At 32.8% G+C, this 24,758-nt stretch overlaps 1 protein-coding gene and 1 long non-coding RNA gene across 7 annotated transcripts; one reads left to right on the top strand and one right to left on the bottom strand.

The window, feature by feature from the left end:
- The first annotated feature begins 281 nt into the window (after positions 1–281).
- Positions 282–3,329, top strand: LOC103486068 (uncharacterized). 4 transcript variants are annotated; one of them, XR_007823263.1, is made up of 5 exons: positions 282–751; positions 949–1,031; positions 1,212–1,451; positions 2,398–2,540; positions 3,109–3,329. It is a non-coding gene; the product is annotated as an uncharacterized LOC103486068 (long non-coding RNA). The 4 variants fall into 4 exon arrangements; XR_007823264.1 differs by having other exon boundaries at positions 2,398–2,484; XR_007823262.1 differs by having other exon boundaries at positions 2,398–3,329.
- Positions 3,330–11,534: 8,205 nt separating this feature from the next.
- On the bottom strand, positions 11,535–15,397 carry LOC103486067 (F-box protein At5g39450). Of its 3 annotated transcripts, none has more exons than XM_051089244.1 (3): positions 15,130–15,389; positions 12,805–14,835; positions 11,535–11,885 (listed from the first exon to the last, which is right to left on the bottom strand). In XM_051089244.1, exons 2-3 carry the CDS (start codon positions 14,658–14,660, stop codon positions 11,870–11,872), a joined length of 1,872 nt encoding a protein of 623 aa, XP_050945201.1. In that variant the 5' UTR covers positions 14,661–14,835; positions 15,130–15,389; the 3' UTR covers positions 11,535–11,869. The 3 variants fall into 3 exon arrangements, with proteins under 3 accessions (XP_050945201.1, XP_008442107.1, XP_008442106.1); XM_008443885.3 differs by having other exon boundaries at positions 14,984–15,389; XM_008443884.3 differs by having other exon boundaries at positions 12,805–15,397.
- Between the last annotated feature and the right edge of the window lie 9,361 nt (positions 15,398–24,758).

Below are 24,758 nucleotides of genomic sequence, written 5' to 3' on the forward strand. Positions count from 1 at the left end.
AGATTATGGATTGCAACCAAAAATTAGTTTTCATTACTACAAAAACAATATTATTTGACGTTTACAGTTTACAAATATTTTTTTGACAGTTTTAATAAAAACCATCAAGTAAAATAAAAAACGTCAAGAATAACGAAAAAGTAGAAAAATACGTAATTTTTCAATTTTTTTCGATACTTTGACCAATTAAAAGTATTAAAAGTATAATTTTATGTATTTAACATTTTTTGAAACTCAAGAATGACCGATTTGTATAAATGATTATGATTTAAAAATATAAAAGAAAAGAAACAAATGCCTAAAACCCCCTTTCTCTCCGCTCTACACAAATGTCCCCTAATTTCTGGAAAACACTGATCCCCATTTTCGGTGACACACGGTAGCCTCGAACGACGATGGTTGATGGTGACCCACGGTGGCGATGGACGTTCGACGGCGAGCCACAGTGGCGAACGACGTCTGACGACGACCCACGACGCGAACGGATTAGCTACACTTGAACGGCTACACGCGAACGGAACGTCTGGCTGTGACCCTTTATGTTTAATTGCTTGAGAATTCTGGATTTCACATAAAAAAAACTTCTGTAATATATGTAACACTTCGAACTATGAGCGGGATGAAATGGTGACCTCCAGAATTGTACAACTTCTATGTAGGAAGGTCTATAAAATCGTTATGTTGGAGGCCTGATGGTAAGGTGATAGCAGTGGGACTTGAAGATGGCACAATTTTATTGCATGATGTTGAAGTGAGTAGCCTTACTTTAACTTTAAAACACAGTTTTGCTATTGATTAGTCAATTGTGGAATTCTTGCGCTCAATTATGGTGATCCAGACTCCTGCTAGTCCAGTTGTACTATAATTATTTAGATTCAGCTTCCAATGTGCCTAATATAGATTTAGTTCTCTTGCTGCTTTTTAGACCCTTTATTTTGTGTCTAACAGAATGGAAAGTTGTTGAGAAGCCTAAAGTCTCATGAAGTTGTGTGGTTAGTCTAAATTGGGTGGAAGATAGCCAGTTGATTACAGTAAGTAATTCTCCACTTATTCATTTGGTGTTTTCCATGAAGTTTATTGGAAAATCATTTTGCTAACCTCATCTAGAATGTGCAGCATGAATAATGATTTCCAAATATGGGTTTATGTTCTTATCCAAAAAAAATTTGTTTCCCTCTCATCCTTCACCTGTTTTCAAAATTGTGGTACAGGACAAAAATGAAATCTTGTCAACTTATGAAGATCGCACTCGCCGTATTTTCCCTCCTGCTCCTACAATTCCTCGAATGCCTGGACTTGTTTCTGGAGATACTGGTTGCATTGACGACTCTGAAGACTCATTTACGGAGTTGTCAAATTCTTCACATCAGCTGTTTAACATCTTGTGCAGTGGTGACAAAGAAGGAAGCATCTGTTTCAGCATATTTGGCGTTTTTCCAATTGGAAAAATAGTAAGTTAACTGCGATTATATTTATAACCACAACCTCAAACCTTTCTTCTCTCTTTTCAAAAAATAGGTACTTAACTGGTTCTTTGCTCGCTTCATCAGTATAGTTCTTGAATACATTGATTCACTTGTATGAAAATTCAATGTAGTATGTTAATTTCAAAATTGTATATTTCTATTTTGATTGTGATCGCTTCTTGAATACTCGGTGTATAAAGACCGAAACCTGATCCCTAGCTTTCCTATCCTCTGCTGGACGAAAAAGCTAGGGTTCAGGATTAGGTCTTGTACATTTCAAGTGATCAAAAAGTAACGTCAATCAGAACAAAATATACAGTTTTGAAATTAAAATACTACTTTAAATTGTATTACAGGAGAAACGAAATATTTTTATCAGTGTATTTGAGAACTATACTGATGAATGGAGCAAAGTTATGAGTTAGTAATAATTTTCCAAAGAGAGATAAGAAAGGTTAGTGGTTATATGCGTGTATAATTTCTCAATCCTAAAATTATCTGTTAAATAAAGGTTTTTGGTTCTGCAGGTGTGTTCTAGTTTTGATTTTGACATTGCTTTATTGCTTCTAATATATGTTGAAGTTATGATTTTTTTTTAGAGTGCAATGCATAGATTAATTAAATTTATATTAAACTTTTGATACTAAATCATGACGAAGGGCAATATTTCATCTGTCAAAAGACTATCTTTATGTTATTTAATGACAACTTAGTGATTCAACTTTTGGTGCAACACTAAAATTTAAATTCTTGCTTTGGACAATTTTAGTTCAACAAAACTTAATATGTCAACATCACAGCGATAATGTCACTTCCTCTTTAGACCTACGTGTTTTTCACTTTGTTATTGGGTTCTTACGTGTTACGTCGTTCGATGCACCCTTGGCTAGGAATGATTGTATCAACTTCAATATTTTTGGTTTCATATCAGATTGATACAAGGAATTTATACAGTCAACTCGAGTTGGATGAGGTGCGAATGGAGCTTGTTGATTTTTTGGTTGGCCACGTGATTATGGTGATAGCTAAGTTCTTTTGGGTCAGATGGACAATTTTTATTGATACTGGATATAGGTGAACTAGTTTTGTTGATATTTTGTTGATACTGGATATAGGTGAAAGACAAGTTTTGATATGGTACACCTTTAGGCTACATAGATGGAAAGTTTAAGCTATTATTAGAAGTTTAGGCTACTCGTGTATATATATATATATATATATATATATATATATATATATATATGTTGATATTTTGTTGATACTGGATATAGGTGAACTTCAAAACAGGTGCAAGATAAATTATATGGATAATTTAAAATATATAATTTTTCATTTGAAAAAAAAACTTAGACAAGTAAAAACTATAAAAAACAAAACTCCATTTATTCTTGACACCGGATTACTTGATGCATAAAAACTGTAAAAAAAGCTTATATACTTGATGCTTAAAAACTGTCAAGTAAACTTGTCTTATTACTTTTAATTTTCATGTCCGTAGAATTTTCAAATTAATTTGGATTTCTTTTGTAGCATATTTAGACATATCTCTCTATACGTGTGGTTTAGTTTTTCCATCTACTGTCATGAAATGCCTTAGTTTATCTTGTTTCTAACCGAAAGTCTATTTTTCTCTATCATACAGGCCCATACTCACTTTGTACATCTTTGACTAAGATCATCTTTACTACTTGGAAGATTACTGATATCGCATGGGAATTCTGTATCGCAGATGCAGTATGTCATAATTTAATTGGAAAAAACAACACCTTTCTATTTCTTGTGTACTGACTTGTGTTCTGTAAACATGTTGCTGTAGTTTACTTTAAACATGATCTTGAGTTTGAAGTGAGCTTTCTTCGTACATATATCTTTATACTTTGTTTCTATTTTTTTTTTCTCGCATCATCCTAACTTGTATTTGATATTTTTTCTCTATAGCTAAGGATAGTTTAATAAATATTTTGTAGTATATGTCTCAAGTAGATATATATACTTTCCGTTTAATATTAATGGAAGGTATTTTTTCTTTTTAAAATAGAGGATCTTCTGACGCATTTCACCTGACCTTGGTCTTAATGGGCATTTATGCATCGGGAGATCCTTTTCTGATGCATTTTCTTATATCTCCCGACGCTTTTGTGCATTGAGAGATCTCCTTTTGTGTCTCTACCTCTCATCTCTCTCTTGTCAACTAGATCAACAAACCCACCAATGACAATAAAGAAAGTTGCATACAAAGTTATTGTTGTCAAGCAACTCCTACACGAGCTTGTCACTCGCAACCACTCAAAGAAGATCATGCAAGAACAAAACACAAGGTTTTATCCATGCGAAAAAAAAGCTGGAAACAACTTCGATCATTTTTGTTGAATTGCATCTATTATACCTTCTCCCAAATATAGACGTGCATTTATAGCCAAAAATAATCTTAACAAAATATCTATATATCTATATATCAAGTTTGAAAAATAAAATTCAGTGCAAATATCAATTTATATTCGTGGATTTTGGGAGTGGTATCAATTTAAACTCTAAACTAATAGGCGTATCAATTTAAAGCTTAAACTTTTATAAATATTTCGATTAAACCCTGAACTTTCATATATGTATCAATTTGAAGCCTAAATTTTTATAAATGTTTCTAAATTGATACATTTATAAAAGTTTATGGTTTAAATTGATACAACTATTAATTTAGGATTTAGATTGATACAACTTCCAAAGTTCAGGGTTTAAATTGATCCAATTGTTAGTTTAAGGTTTAAATTGATACAAATCCCAAAGTTATGATGTAATAAATTGAAAATTTCCCTAAAATTTAAGATATATGTTTATTCTCCCAAGTTTTTTGACAAATAAAGTTCATGATTTCTAATCCCGATTTAAATCTATCAAATCATTTTAAGATAGGAAGATTATTTTAGATCACAAAATTGTTGAAAATATTTATTTACAAATAGTTCAGAATATAACTAGCCTATCACAATTGATCGCGATAGATTACTATATGTGTCATGATAGACTAAATAGTAGTCTATCACCATTTACTATGGATTTCTTGATGGGTGAAGACGTATTTAATACTATATTATTCATCACCATTTTCCACTTATGAGAAAATAACAATACAAGTGCTTGAATACAAGACATTTTGGACCACATTAATAGGATACTATCTTAAATCATTGATTGAACTAAAAGCTCAAACTTGGTAGGTGAAATATTTATCATAATGTCATTCAACAGGATTGATGGAAATGGTTTTCAATCATTGGATTTTATATCTAAAGGGTTTTTTTTTTTACAAGATAGGGAGGTGAATGGATGAAGTTTGAGCCTTACGAAACTTCACAAGGTGTGTATTATATTGCAACCCATCATTAGTTTAGATTTGTTACTTTTAGGGCAAATCATAATTTTAGTTACAGTGTATTCCTAAATGTTCATAAGTAAAAGTTGAGCTAAAGAACTCGCATAAATGTTTAGAATTGAACTCTCAAACTTACATAATTATAAAAATTGGATTCCTAAATCTTTTGAATAAAATAGGTTTCGGTATGCGTGAAGTTTCACTATTCATCTTCTCTTCACCCCAAAACTCTAGGTGCCGCCGCCACTATCTCCATCTCCGATCACCACCGTTCACACCTTCTTCTCCACCGCATCTCTCTCTATCGTTGTGAAGCCAAACGGGACGCTACTGATCACTACCTAGCCAAGTCCAAGCTTCGTTCGATTTTCCTCCTCCATTTGCGTTCTTTGCCACTGCCACTTTTCGTCCACATCTATCATTTTGCATTGTCGAACAAGCATCATTTGTCGTGTCGTCTGCTAGGCTCTGTTTCGTTGAGCCGTCAACATTATTTTGTCCTTTTCCCACCTATTTTGAGCAAATTTTAGTAAGTTTTGATGAGTTTTGTTTTTTCCATCAAGTGGAAATTTTTAGCTTGAAATAAATTAATATTGGATCTAAGTTGGATTTGTTGGGTTTTATGTCCTAAAACATGTAGATAGTAAATATAATCTATTGATCGTTATTAATAAAGTATTATTATTATTATTTCAATATGTGTTATTGATTACATTATTAGTTTTGTCTTAATAACCCAAATCCAATAAACTAACATTCTAAGCTATTTGGTGAGTCTTGAACAGTATGTAGAGACATATAGAGATCAATGTTCGAGATCAGCTTAAAGGGCTTATAGTATAGGGTTAAGGTTGGGTACTTTATCCTGGAAACACTATAGATACGATTCACTTTGTATTTGATACAAACACAAAGATTGTGTAGGTGACATGTGAGTAAGGGTATCCTATGTAATGAGTTTGCATAAGGCCGAACCACGAAATAATAACAACTAGATATAACTCCGTCAACTAGTTAGGTTTCTATTTCATTAGGATGACCTAGGTAACTTAGTCGTAATCCTAAGTGTATTATGAACTCTTATTCATGAGGGATTATCCTTTGATTTGTACGGGTGAGAGTGGTCAGATTTCTGACTCAATATGCTTATCATTTTGGGGACAAGACCGAGTGGAGAGATGGAAACATAATCACACAAGATAGAAATCACTCATTCCCGAGTTTAGGATAAGTAGATAAGTGTTCCCTTGTGGCGTCTCTGGAACTTAAACAAATGGTCCTACCCTCTCTATGGCATGAGAAGGATTTATGTTTAGCGGTTGGACCATAAACAAGTTGTTCATTAGAGGAGCACAAATATTTAAGGACTAGAAGTAACTCAAGGGTAAAACGGTATTTTGACCCAGGTGGTGTTACAAACAATTGTGAAGGACTAACTTACTAGTATTGGTTTATATTTGTGGACACAGAAATATGTCTACAGTGAGAAAAGCTCAGCTGTGAGTCTTTAATGTAGTGTACACACAGTTAACAAATATTGATTAATGTGATTAATGAGTTTAGCCAATTAATTTCATATCGTTGTAGCTTCTGATTTATAAGTCCATTAGGTTCTCATCCTAGCTCGTAAGGAGTAATGAGATTTATTTATATTGGTTGTAGTTTGAAATATTCAAATCTACTTTGGAAATTAATATAATATATTGTGATACATTATAACATAAAGTTTATATTTTAATTAAACTTTATTACATAATTTTAATTTTGTATATGATTCAAAATTAATTTACGAGAGAATAAAATATTTGAATGAGTTCAAATATTAATTTAATGTGAATTAGATTCATATTAAAACTATAGGTTAAAATTGTTGGAATTTATTGGGGACTTATTAGTGAAAACAAAATACTATAATCTTGAATCCAATTAACTAAGGTCCTGAGGCTATCTAGTGTAGACTTAAACTTTATGTAGAGACATAAATGTGGATCAAGTTCGAGTTTATAGCCCAAACGGTCTATATCGGAACACTATGGATGCATCCCGCTATGTAGTTAGTACAAACGATATGATCCTGAATCATTCATATAAAGACATGGGAGTGGGGACATCCTATGTAAAGAGTTTATATAAGACTAGAACCATAAAATAGTCACTTTTAAGTTAAAATTCATTGATTATATAAACTGACTAGCTATTTTGATTATGATGACCTATGTAACCTAATCTTAATCCTAGGCTAACTATGAACTTGCATGAAGGTTTGTTTGGCTAATTTTAATTGGAAGAACTAATCTATGAAAGTTTTCCCAATCAAGTTTAAATTGATTTCAACCTCAAATTTGGGTAAGTTGATTTGAGATGATTTTTGAGTCAATAATCAACTGTTAATTTTATTACTTTAGTAATTGGTTTCACTTATTGTTTAGGAAGTATTCATTGGAAAGCTTTAACTGTGACTGTTAGGAAATATTTGGTAGCTAATATCGAAGTAAGAGATTCTACTACTAGACTTTCAAACAAAAAATTAAGAGCTTGCATGTATTTTTCATTATGCATTGGTGTAGCTAAAATGCATAATGTGTTGATGTTGATGATTGATATTGAGGACTGATATGGATGACTGATATGTTATGACGCATGGTATATTAATCACATGATAATGACGTTATGATCGATATTCATGTCATGTTATGATATTTATTATATGTTACATGCTCTGGATGAGTGTTCTATGAACTTTGTCTATTAAGGTTGTACTCATATTGGTGTTCCTTGGGATCACCACCCTTTCAAAGATTTATGACTGTGTGAGTTCGACAGGACCACCAGTCTGTCATGATATGTTTTATAAGTGGTCCGACGGGGTCACTTACATCCCGACTCTCTTAGGTGTTCCTTTGGGTTCACTAAAAATGAGATGTGTTCCTACGGAATCACTAGATTGTGTGTACACATGTGTTTTGGAACACGATAGTTTTAGGGTACTTCCTTATGGAACTCTAATGAAAAGTTAACAAATACTTAGCGGAACTAGTAGTGGGTCCTTTGCTGAGTATATGTTTATACTCTCTCTTTCTATATTTAATTTTTCAGGTGGAGGTAGAGGTCGATAGAGGAAACCTAACGAATGACAAGAAGTGACCGTGATTTGCCATAGGGTAAACTTTATTTTGCTTCTGCCTTCCATGTTTTCAGTATTTGACTTTTAATATTTTATTTAAATTTATCAAACTTATGAATTACTTTTATGTTATTTTTCTTTAAAAATTAGATAGGACTCAAACTAAGATTTTATCTTCTAGCTTTTATTTCTATATATTTTATTTACGATTTATAAATGAGTATTTGAAGTTTTCATTGAAAATTTAGTGTTCTCCTTCGTTTTTTATAAGAAAATCTTTATTTATTTTAGTAGTAATGACCCGTTTTAAGGTTAGTAGATAGGTTGTTCCCTCAACTTAGTATAAAGAATTAGATTGTTATAGTTCCAACAGTATCGTAGTCCAACAAATAGCCCAGCCCACTTACACAAAAATTACATAAACATCCATCCAAATTCTAGATATATTGAACAACTTCCTTCTGATACTAATTTTTTTCTTCTTGTCATGATATACGTTTCTATTTGGACTAACTTTTGAAAAAAATGTTTTTCAACAAATCATTTTCATTTGAACCCTTTCGATAAAATTGTTTAAAATGAAATCACTTGTGTGTGTTTTTATGCATATTTGCTTGGTTTGTTATTTGTTATATGTTAAAAGTGTTTTGTTATTGTTAAAATTACTACAAAGGACAACTATAAAATATTATCGATTAATAATTTAAAATAATGGTTGTCAAAGTTGGTGGAAGTGATTGCTGGTAGCGAAGGTTGTTGGGCCGAAAGTTGTCGGAGTTGGCTTGTGACACACCATCCCGCACACGCCTTTGCTTGGTATGCAAGATGAAGTGTGGCTTGAGCATCCTCGACACGTCTAAACGCCAATGGTACTCAGTCTTGAGTTCCTTTAAGCTTTCCTTAATTGCCTCATTATCTTCCTTAATCTTAACTTATAACTTAATACATATCTTTAGGCGATATGAAACATAACATAGAGAAGGTAAACTAAGCTCATATTTATTAAACTTTGTCCAAGTACATACAACAACTTTACATACATAAACATAATTACAACAGATTAAACTTAAGCTAAAACGGCTTGGAGCTTTCTCACCTAGCCAGTCCGTCCACCTTCCTTACTTGTTAACGCCTGCTTTCTGGAAGATGAATTTTTAAAACATAAGTCTACAAGACTCAGTGAGGTTTTATGAAAACCATTTCGCAAAATACCATTCCTAAATATCATTTCGCCAGACATATCAAATTGCATAAATTCATCATAACAATTTCTCATTTAAACGTATCATTTCACGTAATACCCATTAGTTGTCAACATTCCTTTCGTCAAGGGTCCCGAATCATCCTCTACGCTAGGTCATGTAACTTTGCATTTAGACTACTGTAACAACAACATTTGAGTATATACATATTCGTCCTTGTTGCTCAGGCCGCTAAGTTTAATACACTCCTTTCAACGTATCAACTAGCATCTCATCACCATGTAGCCCTGTACACCCCATGGTGGCCCTTACTCTTTATGTGCACATAAAAGTTAGCTCATTAAAAGAAAGTAACCAATGGTTTGAACACTATTTCACAATCAAGTTATGGTTTGAAACATAAAAGCTTTTCAAACAAATCTCTTTTATAAATTTTCACATTGAAAACCATCATTTCAAATAATGGAAGAAGGTATAAGAAAAACTGGAAATCATTTAAATATTTAAAGAAATCATTCATAACACAGCTTTGCAATCAAACTTTAAAGGCCTAACTCCTTCCTCTTCTCACGTAGCTATTTAGGCAGCACTTCAACACTTTAACTTTTCTCTTTAAATTTCTAAAATAACAATAACCAATATTCTGACCTCAAACCTCTATTTATACTACTTTTCAACTAAGCTTAGTCACCCTTAAACTCTTGTCCTAAACATGCTTAACTTAATCTCTGCACGTGGCTCGTCACTTAGGAAATTTATGAGAAGTTTCCTTACTTCTTCTCGTCTAGTCCTTCTTTTTACATAATGCCTTAATCGCATAGAAACACTTAGACTTTGAAAATCTTCCTCGCAAACTACCTTGGTCCTCCCCTTCTTCTCGCCTACTCTTACTTCAAAACACTTCGCCAAATTTTACTTCTTTGCTCTTGAGGTAGGTGCATGTCTTACATAGCTATTAGAAGTGGTGACTAGAATTGGCAATGGAGACATTAATGGTGATGGCAGTGGTGGCCAAAATTGACCACCGAAACAACCTAGTTGATAAATATAGGTATAAAAGTATCAAAAATTAGTCCCCAAATATTGAATGTGCAATTTATAGCAACTCATACTCGCACCACCAAACACCCCTTAAAAGAAAGGTTAACAAAAGCAATTAACTATTTTGTTTTTTTAATCTCGAAAAGGTAAAACCTAACTAAGACTTTTGTAAAAACAAAAGAAGAAAAAGTTGTTGAGACACTTGTAATATAAGAAAAGGTTATGTTCTTCGTCTCTTTAATGAAGTTCCAAAAACACTCTCCTCTTCAACAGTCCAGATGGGTTTCTATTTATTTATTTATTTAGTTATCCTTCTTTTTTATTTTAAAGAAACCGGTAGGTTTGGGCTTTGTGGACTCGCCGACCCCATGACAAGTCACTTTTTTTTATACAATAAAAGTGATTCCCACCGGAAAAACATATAAACCTTAAACCTTATCCATTTGGTCGATCTTAATCGATGGACTCGATTTTTTGGTACCACCTCTATTAAGGTGATAGGTCATTCTAAGTGTGTTAGAGAGTAAAAATTGAAATAGCAATTTTGGAAAAGGAGATTTATGTAAATTCATTTTTAAACAATCATATATTTTGAATTGATTTTGAAACAATATATTTGATTTCAAATATTCATTTAGAGTTATTTAATTAGTAATTATATTTTCCATTTGAGGAATAATTGTGGTAAAAATAATATTTTTATTTATTTTATTGCTAAATAATTATATGCGTGATTAATATATGTTCATATAAAGATATTAAAAGAAAATTCAAAATATGTATAATTATTTGTTTTAGTAATAATTTAATTAATGATAAGTCATTTTTTTGTTCAAATATTAAAATTCAAAAATAAAAAACACACCTGATAACCAATTATATTTTACACAAAAGCTATAGGAAGTGATTGTGACAAAAATCCCCTATTACTTAAGTCCTCAAAAATCAATTTGAAATAATTTTATATTTTTTTTAAATCAATTTAATTTATGCCAAACACCATGTTTGAAAGAAAAAAATAACACTCTATTTTGCAAACAGATTTCACTAATTTTTTCCTTGCAAAAAAAAAAAAAAAAAAAAAAAAGAATCTCACTTCTCTCTTTAGGTAAAAAAATAATAATAATAATAATTAAAGCTATATGTTGGGCTGTTTTAATTTGAAAAAACATAAATTAGTTATCAAATAATGGTTTTCGTTTCTTTAACCAACAAACAAAGTATAAAAAGCCAAAACAAAAGATAGAGAGTAAAGAAAGATTTCAGCATCTCAGGGCAGGTCACGAGAACAATTTCTCAAACAAAGAGAGGTCATACAGAATCATAAAGGGTAAGGAAGCAAGATTGGATATAGAAAACTTTATTTAGATTCAAGGCACCTGCTTTTTCCCTACTCTTAAAAAGGCATAACAATCCTTACATGAATACACATTATTTTTCTTTTGTTTCTTCTTTTTTTTTTTTTTTACCCTTTTCAAAACCATAAATAAGATACCACGATATTAAATTGGCATAGTAGTACAATAGAATACCTCCCCGAAGTTGAAGGATTCTTTTGAACTTTTAAGCATCACAAACTGTTCTCAAAGCAACGAATACGAAGGCTGAACCATCAACTGACACCCATAAAATATTCTTTCAACAAATGTTTTATCCCATGAATTTCCTATGAACACGTTCCTCTGTGCAACCCAAAAAAGAAGATTTAGTTTAACAATAGAATATAAGTTTATATAGTAAGAGTTCAACCAATGAACAATGGTGCAATAGGACAGCAGAACATATAAACTACAGTGTGAACATTCCTCCACTCCCCATCCTATCTAAAGATTCATTCAAAGCTATTACATGATATAATATTAAATTTTTCTTCACTCGTTAGTTTATGTTTCTGGGTTAATAAGTGATTTAACGTAGTATCAAAGCAAGTAATCTACAATGTCCTATGTTTTTCAAAGCCCTACAATGTCATTTCGTCCCAAATTGACATTGATTTCTACTTGTCTGGTCCTCCACATATTTCAAATCCACAATTGACAGAAATGCTAACATTTATCTCCACCCATTAACTTAAGCTTTTGTATCAACTCGTAATTAAACCAAAGTTAGATCAACACCAAATTCGGTCGAGCCCATCTGGCCGTGCAGTTGAACCAAAAAGTAAATATTGTACTCTAGTTTGAGAGGAATATTGGTATCAAATGTGAATGGGTGTCATAACATAAGCTAGTATTGCATCAGACATTCCTGGCATATTAACTTGACATTTTCATAATCATGTGCATGATGAGACTTCTGATCTGCAGCAGTAAAACTAAAGTAGATTACGCTATTTTTCAAACAAAAGCCCACCACTTGGCTTCAGCTAAACCAACTTTAGTAACCCCATGATAAGTGAAATAAAAGATACAAAAGACAGCTTGATAAGTAACAACTACAAAAATGTGAAAAACAGAGAAACAAGTCGCTGCCATTACTTCTACCAACAACATACAGTTAAAATATAAAAAATGTTCATATCATCAGGTATAGCAGATAAATTAGGTTGCAGATAAAAGGAATGGAGAAAAATTAAATAAAGCCATAACAATGCAAACAAACCTTGGCGAGGAGAAACTAGTTGAAGTGTTTGGGAAGCCAGCGAAGACATTGGAGTATGACTTTGTTAGATAGGAAAAGTTGACACTTGGGGGTAGGGGTGGTATCCTTTCACCTTTTTTCAAAAGATCTTGCAAGTTCAATCTCTGCAAGGTCAGGACAGATTTGGACTCCTTCCAAATGAAGGCCAGTTGGCCATTCTGAAATACATAGAGAGAACCGGGCTTCGAACCAGGGTATCGAAATCCATACCCATTGGCAATCCCCTCTCCCGTAAATGTATGCTGAACATTCACAGGCAATAGATCCCCATCAGACTCCCAAGGAAATGGATCTGCCGAAGGTTCATTAATATTCACTCTGAACATTGCAGAACCATTAGGATGTAAAACATAATGTGTGCCTTCCAATATTTTTGTTGCAATGAGAAACAATTGGTCTTGGGATTTCTCATATGAAAGCAAAAGAAAGAAAAGGGCTTTTCCAGGTTTGTCCTCTGTAGGCTTCCCTGGAGGCCATCCGAATGTTCCTCCCCATAAACCAGCATACTCTTGCTCAGCAGTTGGCGCTCGCATTGGCAATTTATACAATGCAAACCGACTATCATGCATATTAGGCCATCCTCGGTAAGAAGATAGCTTCATGGTTGAAGCATGCAATGCCAATCCAATTGTATCACCCGATTTAAGAAAATCTTCAAGTTGCACATATTTATTCATACTACTTGAACAACCATTCTTTGATATTCCTTTGCCATCGTTGAATAAGCCAGACTTCTTAAGTACATGATTAAGGCTTTGAGTAAAATACCTGCCTATAGTTTTCTTCTTCCGGCATCTTATCTGATCATTGTCCCCATTAATTGACTTGTGAAGATCAGTAGAACCGTCAATAGACTTTCTGAACTCACTTAGTTCCAATTGATTAGGATTTGGAAACATTTCAGAACTGCCCTTCCAAGACATTTGACTTCCACCAAATTTACGATACTGCATAAGTACAGACCTCCTTTTTGATAACACCGCCATATCTTTCTTGAAGTTCTCTTCATCATCCCTCAACCTAGGAAATAGTGGTCCAGTAACTGGATTAGGAACCTTGACACGAACTTGACTCATCACAGTTTCAAGCAATTTTCTTCTATCACTAAAAGCCAACCGGCCAAATGGCACTTTCGACTCATGTTGTCCGAAAACACTCTGGGATCTATCACTGTTAGACCTACAAACCTTTCTAGACTCCTGATCTGAATGGTTAACAAAGCTCTTACTATGCAACAAGTTAATACTATAATTCTTGTACGACCTAGTGTCAACCTCAAGGAGAAGCACATTACAATTCTTGTCAACAGCTTTCACCAGACCTGGATAAAAATAATCGATTCCCTTCTCTCTTCCATGAAGACAAAACGATGCAGTGCCATCAGCATCGCCCAGGATTTCAAAAACAGGTGCCCAAAGGATCGGCCCCTCTTCAATGCCTAATGGACCAAGTTCTTGAGGAATTATCCTACAACCAACAACTGAAACAAAACCTGGCATCACATAAACTACATTGCCGAGCTCTGGATTCTGATGAACCCATATCCCCATCAATGGCTCAATCCTGATGAGAAAGCGGCAAAGTGCCTTATAGGACGCCACACCGGTTCGCCAATCAATAAGGTCTCTGGCAGCCAAAATTCCTACCATCTCACATTGTGTAAGCCAGATCTTTTCAGATGCTGTTGAAGCATGTAGACTTCGACAGCACAGGCTTAAATTACAAAGGTCCCTCGGAGTAAGGGACCGTGACACAATAGAAAACACATCATCTGGTAGGGAAAGGAACAAGCTCAATCCACAGACTTCAGGCAACATATGCAATCAATCGAAAATTGACCCACCAATGCGTAATACTACGTTAAAGCCCAGGAACACAGTTCATTCCAAATAGAAGAATTCCAAGTCCAGAAAAAAAAAACCATGAATTAGCAGACACAGGCGAGGCAAAGAATGCTGAAACTGCACTGTTTCTATATCAGAAGGATAGTCTCTATCAAATCAAAACCCACAAACAAATCAGACTAGTCCTGGAACTGTTCATTATTAACTACAAACTTCTGAATTTTTTGAATCCGTACAGAAAGGAGATACCAAATCCAAAAAAAGAAAAAAAGAAAAGAAAAGAAAAGAAAATTCACCAAAAGCTGAAATAGTCCAATTGATATGCCTTAAAATCCCAAAACGAAAAGAGGGTTTATCGCCAAGTCGCCATTTGTTAGACCCAGCTTTTCTGATGGCAAAAAACAATCGGAATCAAAATGAGAAAACCTAGTACAAACCAAACCTGATTTGCATATACGATCTCGAAAAGGGCACGCCAAAAGAGGAAAAATGGGAAGAAAAGAATCAAAATTGAGCTTTAGAAGCTTGGTATTGGCGATTTCAATGTTTGCGGTTTACGATTAAGTGGATTTAATCATCTAAAGAACCAAAATTGAAGGAGAATTGGTAAGGAACATAGAAGAAAAAGGGCCAAAAAAGAGAGCAAAGTAAAGAGAGGAAAGCAAGGGAGAGAAAGACCAAATCCATTACGCAAATTTTGACTGATGATAGTCTTAAAGGATTCTTCAAACAGTGTTTGAAATAATTATTTGGGAATATTGTCATCACTTTCATGCATGGGAAGTGGGCCATGGTGCTCTCTTTGATTTGACCTCAGTAGTTGTGGGTTAATTCTTTAATAACTCAAAGCTTTTATGTTTCTTTGGGGACAAAAACAGTCCTTTTGGAAAGAGTTCGAGTCTTCTCTTCTTCTTTGGCAAAGTTTACCCTTTTGGCTTTAGGGGGGGTGTGTTTGGCCAAGTTGAATTGATTTTTAACAACTTACCCTTTATTCTATCCATTTCATAAGTCGATATTGAGGTTCAATAATTTAATCTTATTACCTTTAATCATGGATACAACTATGTTTATTTTGTGGTTTTCATGAAATTGTATTTAGGTGTTGATGAGAGATCTCTAATTCTTCATTTATCTTATAGCTTATTTCCTAAATTTTATCGTGGTTAGCTAATGTGTGTATCATGAATTATATTTTAGCTGTTATGTTTAAGGAAAAGCTCGTTAAAGTACATCACCACGCTTGCTTCCCCAAACATCAACTTCTTTTTTTTTATAGTTATTCATATGTTAACGTTAAGTTCCACCATCAACAATGTAAGTGAGGTCTCTATTCCATCAACACATACTAAGATTTGAACCCACATAATAACAATTTTACTTATATCGATCTCAAAGGCTATCATAAAAAGTTTAAAACCAAAACCTAACAAAGAGAGCACAACCATACTTATGTATCCCTAAGATATTAATTCATTTTATCTTCTTCAAATAATAAAACTTTTATCTTCTCCAAATAATAAAACTTTTATCAAATACTGTGCTTTTCCTCACACCAAACTTTATTAAATCCAATTACCTCAAGGAGCTCGTTTTCACTTTCCAATGGAAACATATTCTTCATACCAAGTTATCTACCATTCATTTTGAAATTCAAACATTAGTAGGTAATTCTTAACCAGCTGACGTTGCTCTCAATTAAATTTAAAACACTTATCCTTGGTCTTGATATAGTCAATTAAACTCAAAGGATCGTTTGGGAGAAGTGTTGGGTTATGAAAGAGTTAGTGTTATGATAGTATGTGTCTGAGGAAGACTATGGTAGGTAGCGTTATGGTAATATGTGTTTGGGTAAGGATTACGTAGATATTGTTGTGTTATGACAAGATGTCTATGGGAGGAGGATTATGATTTTTTTTTTTTTGTTTCTAATGTTTATCCAATAAATAAATTTTATATATTTATTTTAATAAATCATATTATGAAATAATTTTAATTATAAAAAGTCATTTTTAAAAAAAAAATTCTTATAGGTCTTTTGTCGAAGCACTTCCAACCGTTCTATTGTAGTATGGGGCCCGAAGAGTGTTTCTGAACATGGCTGTCAATTCTTTGTTGGTTAGGGAAGGTTGCACATGTGCAGCTAAATCTCTCCATCGTTGTGCATACTCCTTAAAAGTTTCAACATTCTTTTTTTCCATCATCTGAAGATCCAGATAGTTGGATGTCATATCAATGTTGTACTTATATTGTTTTAAGAATGAATCGGCGAGATCCTTCCACCTATGCACTTGTGAAGCATCCAACTGCATGTACCAGCAAGAAGTCGAGCCAACTAAGTTGTCTTCGAAGCAATGAATCAACAATTTATCATCATGAACGCAAGCTGACATTTTTCGATAGTATATAAATAGATGACTTTTTGGGCATGTGGTTCCATTGTACTTCTCAAAATAATTGTAGTATAATAATAATAATAATAATAGAAGACTTTTTACTTATAACTTTTTCTCTTTCTCTATTTTTTCTAAAGAGAAGAAAAATGTTAAAAGACTCTTTTTTTTTCTTACCATAACGATAAAAAGTAGTAGAAAAAAAATTTCCTTATACATTTTTTTTCTTTATATCTATATTTAAATAAAAGAAGAATAAAAATAAGGATTCAATCCCGAAGGAAATTGCTTGTTGTCTGAGGTGTGGATCATTGCGAATAAATCTCTATGTAATGCAACTTCCAACTAAGTTATAAACCGACATTAAAGACCTTTAATGTCGGTTATAAACCGACATCTTTGAAGGTGTTATTGAAGATCTTTAATGTCGGTTCATCTTTAATGTCGGTTTATAACCGACATTAAAGCTGTCTTTAATGTCGTTTTTAAACCGACATTAATGTCGCTTAGTGCACATCTTTAATGTCATTTTTCCACCGACATTAAAGACACATTTAATGTCGTTTTTCCACCGACATTAGAGACACATTTAATGTCGTTTTTTAAACCAACATTAAAGACACATTTAATGTCGTTTTTAAAGATTCATTTCATGTCGTATTTATAATAGTTTTTATGACGGCAAAACCGATATTATTTGAGTCGAATTATGTCCGGAAATGTTCGTCATCGTATATTGTAAAAAATAAAAAAATGGCTTGCACACTAGCTATAATGCCTACTACTCAATGCACACAATAATACCTAATTCACCTGCAATGCACACAATAATACCTAAAATTCCAGCATACACTTCCATATAGAACTACAACAAATACACATCATCCAACACTTACATATAATCACATATCAATAAACATAGCTATATTCAACACTATAAGTCCAACTACTTCAAATCCTCCAATATATACACTTATATACAATCACACATATCAAACAACACATCCTACCATCCATGGCAAACCAATAGTAAACACCTACAATGCATAAGATCCAACACTAAAATACAAGCACACTTTTCCACACTTCCATATAGAACTACAACAAATACACATCATCCAACACTTACATATAATCACATATCAATAAACACAACTATATTCAACACTATAAGTCCAACTACTCCAAATCCTCCAATATATACACTTATATATAATCACACATATCAAACAACACATCCTACCATCCATGGCAAACCAATAGTAAACACCTACAATGCATAAGATCCAACACTAAAATACAAGCACACTTTTCCACACTTCCATATAGAACTACAACAAATACACATCATCCAACACTTACATATAATCACATATCAATAAACACAACTATATTCAACACTATAAGTCCAACTACTCCAAATCCTCTAATATATACACTTATATATAATCACACATATCAAACAACACATCCTACCATCCATGGCAAACCAATAGTAAACACCTACAATGCATAAGATCCAACACTAAAATACAAGCACACTTTTCCACACTTCCATATAGTACTATAGCAAATACGATCATCCAACACCTAAAATATCAGCACACCTTTCCACCCTTCTACATAGTATTACAACAAATAAAATCATCCAACTCCTAATCACATATTTAAATAAACAACCAACAACTGTAAACTCAAAAATATAAAGATAATATATAAGATCGTGATTTATAAACACAATAGAAAGTTCCTTCACTAACTAAAGTATAGGTACAAACTATCTAACAAACAACAATTAGTACGGGACCACCTGCCCTTAAAAAAACTATAGGACTGCCCGTCCCCTACAAAAACTTAACTCGACCAACTACTAACCTAACTACAAAAATCAACTACTAACCTAACTACAAAAATCAACTACTAACCTAACTACAAAAAGCAACTACTTACACAAATCTGCTAACAAAAGCTGCCCATTCAGTTCGAATCTCATCAATCTCCTCTTGCCTATATGCATTTTTGGTATTGAACTACACACAAAGAGAAAGATATGGAAAGTATGAGTTTGGATCATAAATTGTAATATGTAAAAAGTTAAAGTAGAAACTTACAAGGTTAGTAATAGAAGTACTAGAATTATGCACTATCTCATGTATGTACTTTTGCACGTAGTACCCGCACCCTACAGAATCCAATTGACGAGGGCACTGCATGTATATCAATTGAATACAAATTAATCTTATGTTTCATAAAAAATAATTACCTGTAAATGCAAATTACCTTTACAGGTCTCCATTTTGGAGTTGATCGATAGCGTTGTAGATCGTGTTTCGCTTGCCATGTCTTCAACCCTCTAAATATTTTGAAACATTAGAAGACAAGAAAGTTAAATAAGAAGTAATAAAGTAAATACACTTACACATTTATGATTCCATGAATGTCTTCATTGACTTTACTCCGAAAAGAGTTCAAAACATAAACGTAATTTTCATGAAGATCGATAACATGCAACATCCAATGAAAACTACAATAACAACATCTTCAATGTGAGTACACATTTAAGCTCAATGGAAATATATTAATGTGTTTCTCTTCTTTATTTACCCAGTATTATATGGAATTAGCACTTTCTGTTCCAAGTTAACTGCTTCTAGCTGGTTGGCTAAATTTCTGGATCGAAGATCACGATCTTTGATATGTGACGATATTTTTGATTGGTCAATGACAAAAAAATTCTTTGCACAGTCACATTTATCCCAAAGACATCTAAGTAAAAGCAACCATAGTTAAAATATCAACAAACTAACTACAAAAGTGGTATTGGAGATAAAGATGAGTATAAGTTGTCTACTTACGTAATATACGCTAGTATACACATATAGCCGATTTCAACCATGCCGCAGTAATGCAACAAATCTTCGCGAGCTAAATAAACAAATTTGTCACTTCTAAATATTAGCTCGTTCATTGGGATGCGAATCATGTTTACATCCTCCATGTTGTTCATGGCATGTCTATTTAAAAGCTTAATAATCCCGTTAACGTCAGTATAATTTGAAGGGTATACGACATCCTTCCTAGTTGAATGCTCCTATCACAACCAAGGTTCTAAATTCTAAATACATATACAAATAAAATCAAAACTTAAATAGTAAAAAAAGATACACACTTGTTTGTCATTGATCGTAGAAACAAGCCGACGAGGCCATTCTATAATGTTACCCAATGCTTGATTTAAAGTCTCTATCTTTCTCTTCACTGGATTGGGTATAGTCAAATTTTCTCCCGTAACCACGTCTACTAGAACTTTAACATTGGGACATCCAATGTTATCCTCAACTATCATGGCTACTGCAACAATATTATTAATGGATCCTATAGACAATTGGCATGGTGTTCCCTTTACAAATATTAAAAGCATAGTTAAGAACAATTGATCCTATATAGTTAAAAAACTAAAAGTGACAACAAAGTCAATTACCTCCACTCCTTTGTTGGTAGGTGTGTCCTCATCGGCATCAAGATCTATATTAATATTTCCAATGGATGACCTCGAGTGATTACTTCTCTTCTTGTCACTTTTGCATCTCGAGTCATCCTCTTCTTTATGACACATTTTCTCCTTCCCTTTTACTGTGTTGAAATATTGTGATTGAGAGACGAAAGCACCCACGCCTCTTACACGTCCACCGTGCTCCTTGGAACCCAATGCGTCAGTCAAGATGTCCTCATTTTTATTTGTTGCAACTAATTCATCCTATAAAACAATACAAGTATAAAACAATTCATCATCAGTTAGGTTAACAAAAGATTATATATTGTAATCATAAGTATACTTACAATCCGAGAGGAACAATCTCGAGTAGCATCATCAAAATAATCATTATTTTTTCCTTTCCGTGCTTCTTTCCAAAGAGTTGAACGATAGGAAACATCATGCGTTATTTTCTACAACAAAAGATAGATATTTAATTAACAACAACATATTAAGATAAATTCTTCAATTTAATTGGAAATACTCACTAGTTCATCGGCAAGATTAGCATATCCCTTACGTGACATGTGGTGATTGTATACGCATTTCAACCTTCTTTCCCTTTGAATACGACTATAATCCTGTACAACGTATTAGTTTGTAGGTAGATATCAAAACAATTCTAATTCCATTCAAACTTTAAACTTATTTACCTCCCATTCTTCACTTAGTCTAGCATCCACAAACGATTCCCAATCTTCTTGATTTATATGAGAATAAATTTTGGGAGGAAACTGCAAGAGTGATGGTTGATCCTTAGACGGAAGTATATACTTCTGAGTTAACGTGGTCTTAAACGTTCGAAACTTTCTTGATGCAGACATAAGTATAGAATGTTTAGCATTGGGTTGTAAATCGAACGACATCTACACAAAAAAAAAAAAAAAAAAAAAAGCTTAGTTAAACTTAGAGTGTAAAGCAAACTACATTATATGAAAAACATAACAATAGAACTCATACCGATATACAATCATATATTTTATCTTTTAGCTCATTCGGAACTTCTTTCCAAGAGTTGTATGTGATAGGAATCTGTTGTCGAACGCACACACCAATGTAACTTTGCATTTTCTTAGACGTGGCTCCAACAGGTTGTCCGTGTTCATTAAATTGAATGGGCAACTTTTGCCCAGAATTTCTCACTAAGGCCAACTGAGACATAGTAGTTGGTCCACGTGGAACAAATGATTTCTTTCTTACTTCTTGAAGCATTTCTCTTTCATCCTCACTGCTATCCTCCATCTATGAATCTGCAAAAAATGGAAATACATTAATAAGCAAAGTCAACATACATAAGCATAACAATTATGTTACGAACTTAAACATAAATACATTATAAAGCAAAGTAATGACATACCATAAATATAGCAGTTATATTACGAACTTTAAACATAAATACATTATAAAGATACCATAAGCATATCAATTATATTACGAACTCTAAAATTAAATACATTATAAAGCAAAGTAATGACATACCCTTCTCTACCCATCTACCCTCACAATCATGTCTAATATAAGTTGAATTTGTATCATCAGTCTCATTAGGTGTATCAACATTGGGCATCCTTTTAATGGTTTCGTAACCACATTCTTGAAGCATATCTCCTATTTCATCTTCAAAGAAATCTTCTTCAATAGTTCTTTGTGGAGATGTTAAAACCACCGACCATTCAGGATTTGCAGAATCTTGGACATAGAATACTTGTTTTGCTTGAGTGGCTAAAATAAATGAGTCTGATTTATGTCCAATACGTTTGAGATCAACGATGGTAAACCCAAGCTCGTCCACTTTGACTCCACTTCTATTGTCAACCCAATCACACTTAAATAAAATAAAAGATAATTGATGGTAATCAATCTCCCATATCTCTCGTATTACACCATTCTTAAATCCATTCTTGATAACTCTGATCGATGCCGTTAAAAACAAGTGATCTCTAATTGTATTCACATCTAAAGTTTTTGCATTCACACACTTTAAACAAGGACAGGCCATGACATTCGACGTCTTTGAATGCTTCAACCCATTTTTAATAAACATCTCAACCCCATAAGCATACTCAGATGACGTTCTATTCTTTTGCATCCACGACTTCTCCATATTATATAAGATGCAGTTTAATCTATAAAAAAATCAACAAAACAACGAAATTAAGTAAACTTAAACTGAATCCATATTCCAAAAACTAACAAGTTCTATATAACCCAAACCAAAAGCCTCTATATTATACACAAAACCAATGAATTCTATCCAATGAATTACTATGTATAGTTAAAGCTATCAAAAGACGAAGTCATTGTTCGAGTTGGTACCATAAAGTTAAAGCTGAAGTTTACCGACATAATGCGATTAAGATCATTAAAAATTTCAAGATATAAAAACAAATTTATTGAGAATACTTTTCTTTTTTTTAAAAAAAAAAAAAAAGACCACTGAAGTGCATGTGAGTGGATTTACCACCTTAAAGATAATTCATAATAAATAAATATACATCATCCTCTATGCCTTTTTATGGGTTACAGCGGAAGTGTTTTGAAAAAGGAAATTTGAGACTTTTCTTTTTCAATGTTTTGTTGGAGGAAGAAGAAACAATTTCAAATATATCATAAAATTAAGAATTAAAATTTTGAGATTTAAAAGTAGTTTTTCTTTTAATGAGATGTAATGGTTGCATGGGTATAATACTGTACTTTAAACAGAAAATACATCACCAAAATATGCTAACAAATACCCAACACCAATAATTTAAAATATAATGTTGGTGTATAAGTAGTATATCGCATTAACTCAACAACATCGTATCACTACATTTGAAAAGAAGAATTTATATCACTACTAATAGTTCTTAAATATGCATTTTTTTTTCTCTCAAAGTACATACTGCTACAGCAACAGCCCACTGAAAATCTAATTTCAAGCGTCGCATTGATGTATGAATAATTCATCCAATTCACTCAAAATGATTGTTAATATGATCAATTAAACCATTATAAGCTGTAAGCTGTAATAAAATATAGTAGATATATGCATGTTGAAACACTAATTAAATTAAATTTATCTCAAATCGTCAAAAAGCAGAAGTTGATGATGAAAACAAATTTAATATAACATATAACATTCTCTCTCACGACTTGAAATGTAAAGAAAAGCCCAGAAATCAATATTAAAAGGTAGGGAAACAACTATACAACTATAATTACTATGTTATGCCTTTCCCTCCTCAACTCTCTTTCCCATCACTTCATCCTTTACTTAAATTTATAAACTTCTAAACTTTTAAATTCAAAAACTTAAATTCACCCACAAAATTCGTAACCTCTTGTGTGATACCCTATTAAATAAAAGATTCAAATTTATGTAGCCAACGTGTTTGATACCATAAAAAAAATAAATATTAGATATCAAGAATCAACCTGAACTTGGAGTCTTTGTCCTTCCTATTCCTTTCCAAATGCTTTCTAATCGAGACAGCCTTCTTAATCAAATGGTAAAGATCCTCAGGAATCTCCGGAGCAAGCCCTTTTGATAGTAATAAAAAAACACACATTCAATTACCACAACAGCTAAAACCTAAAACTAATACATTAACATATACTCAATCATCCATATCTATCCTGGTAATAGCTAAAACCTAAAACTAATACATTAAAATTTCGAATTGATGAACAAGAAGAACAAGTACAATACCATGAGCTTTAAGAATGCGCAAGATCTTATTGCCAGTAACACTCTTAACCTCAGCAGTACCGTGAGAATCACGAAGAATGACACCGATGCAAACTATATCCTCACCTAAATCATCCAAGCGGAAAGGTGAGATGGAAACAAGAGAAGATTAGAAAACAGTTGCATATGGTCTAGAAAATTAGAAAAAAGTTGCATATGGTCTAGAAAATTAGAATATATCCTCACCTAAACCATAAAAAAATTAGAAAATTAGAAAACAAGATCAATTACACTGATTTTTGAAGATCACCTCCACTATTACACAGCTGCATATGGTCTCTCAAATCTAAAAGTCTCTACATTCCTACTTTATTGCCGATATTATAAGAACTTCTTGCAACTACAACAATGATATAGCTTTATTTTCTCCATTCATTTTCCTGCCCAAGTTAAGCTAATTCTAAAGAGAATAGTTT

This window comes from Cucumis melo, chromosome 8 (genome assembly GCF_025177605.1).
Source record: "Cucumis melo cultivar AY chromosome 8, USDA_Cmelo_AY_1.0, whole genome shotgun sequence".
NCBI lineage: Eukaryota > Viridiplantae > Streptophyta > Magnoliopsida > Cucurbitales > Cucurbitaceae > Cucumis > Cucumis melo.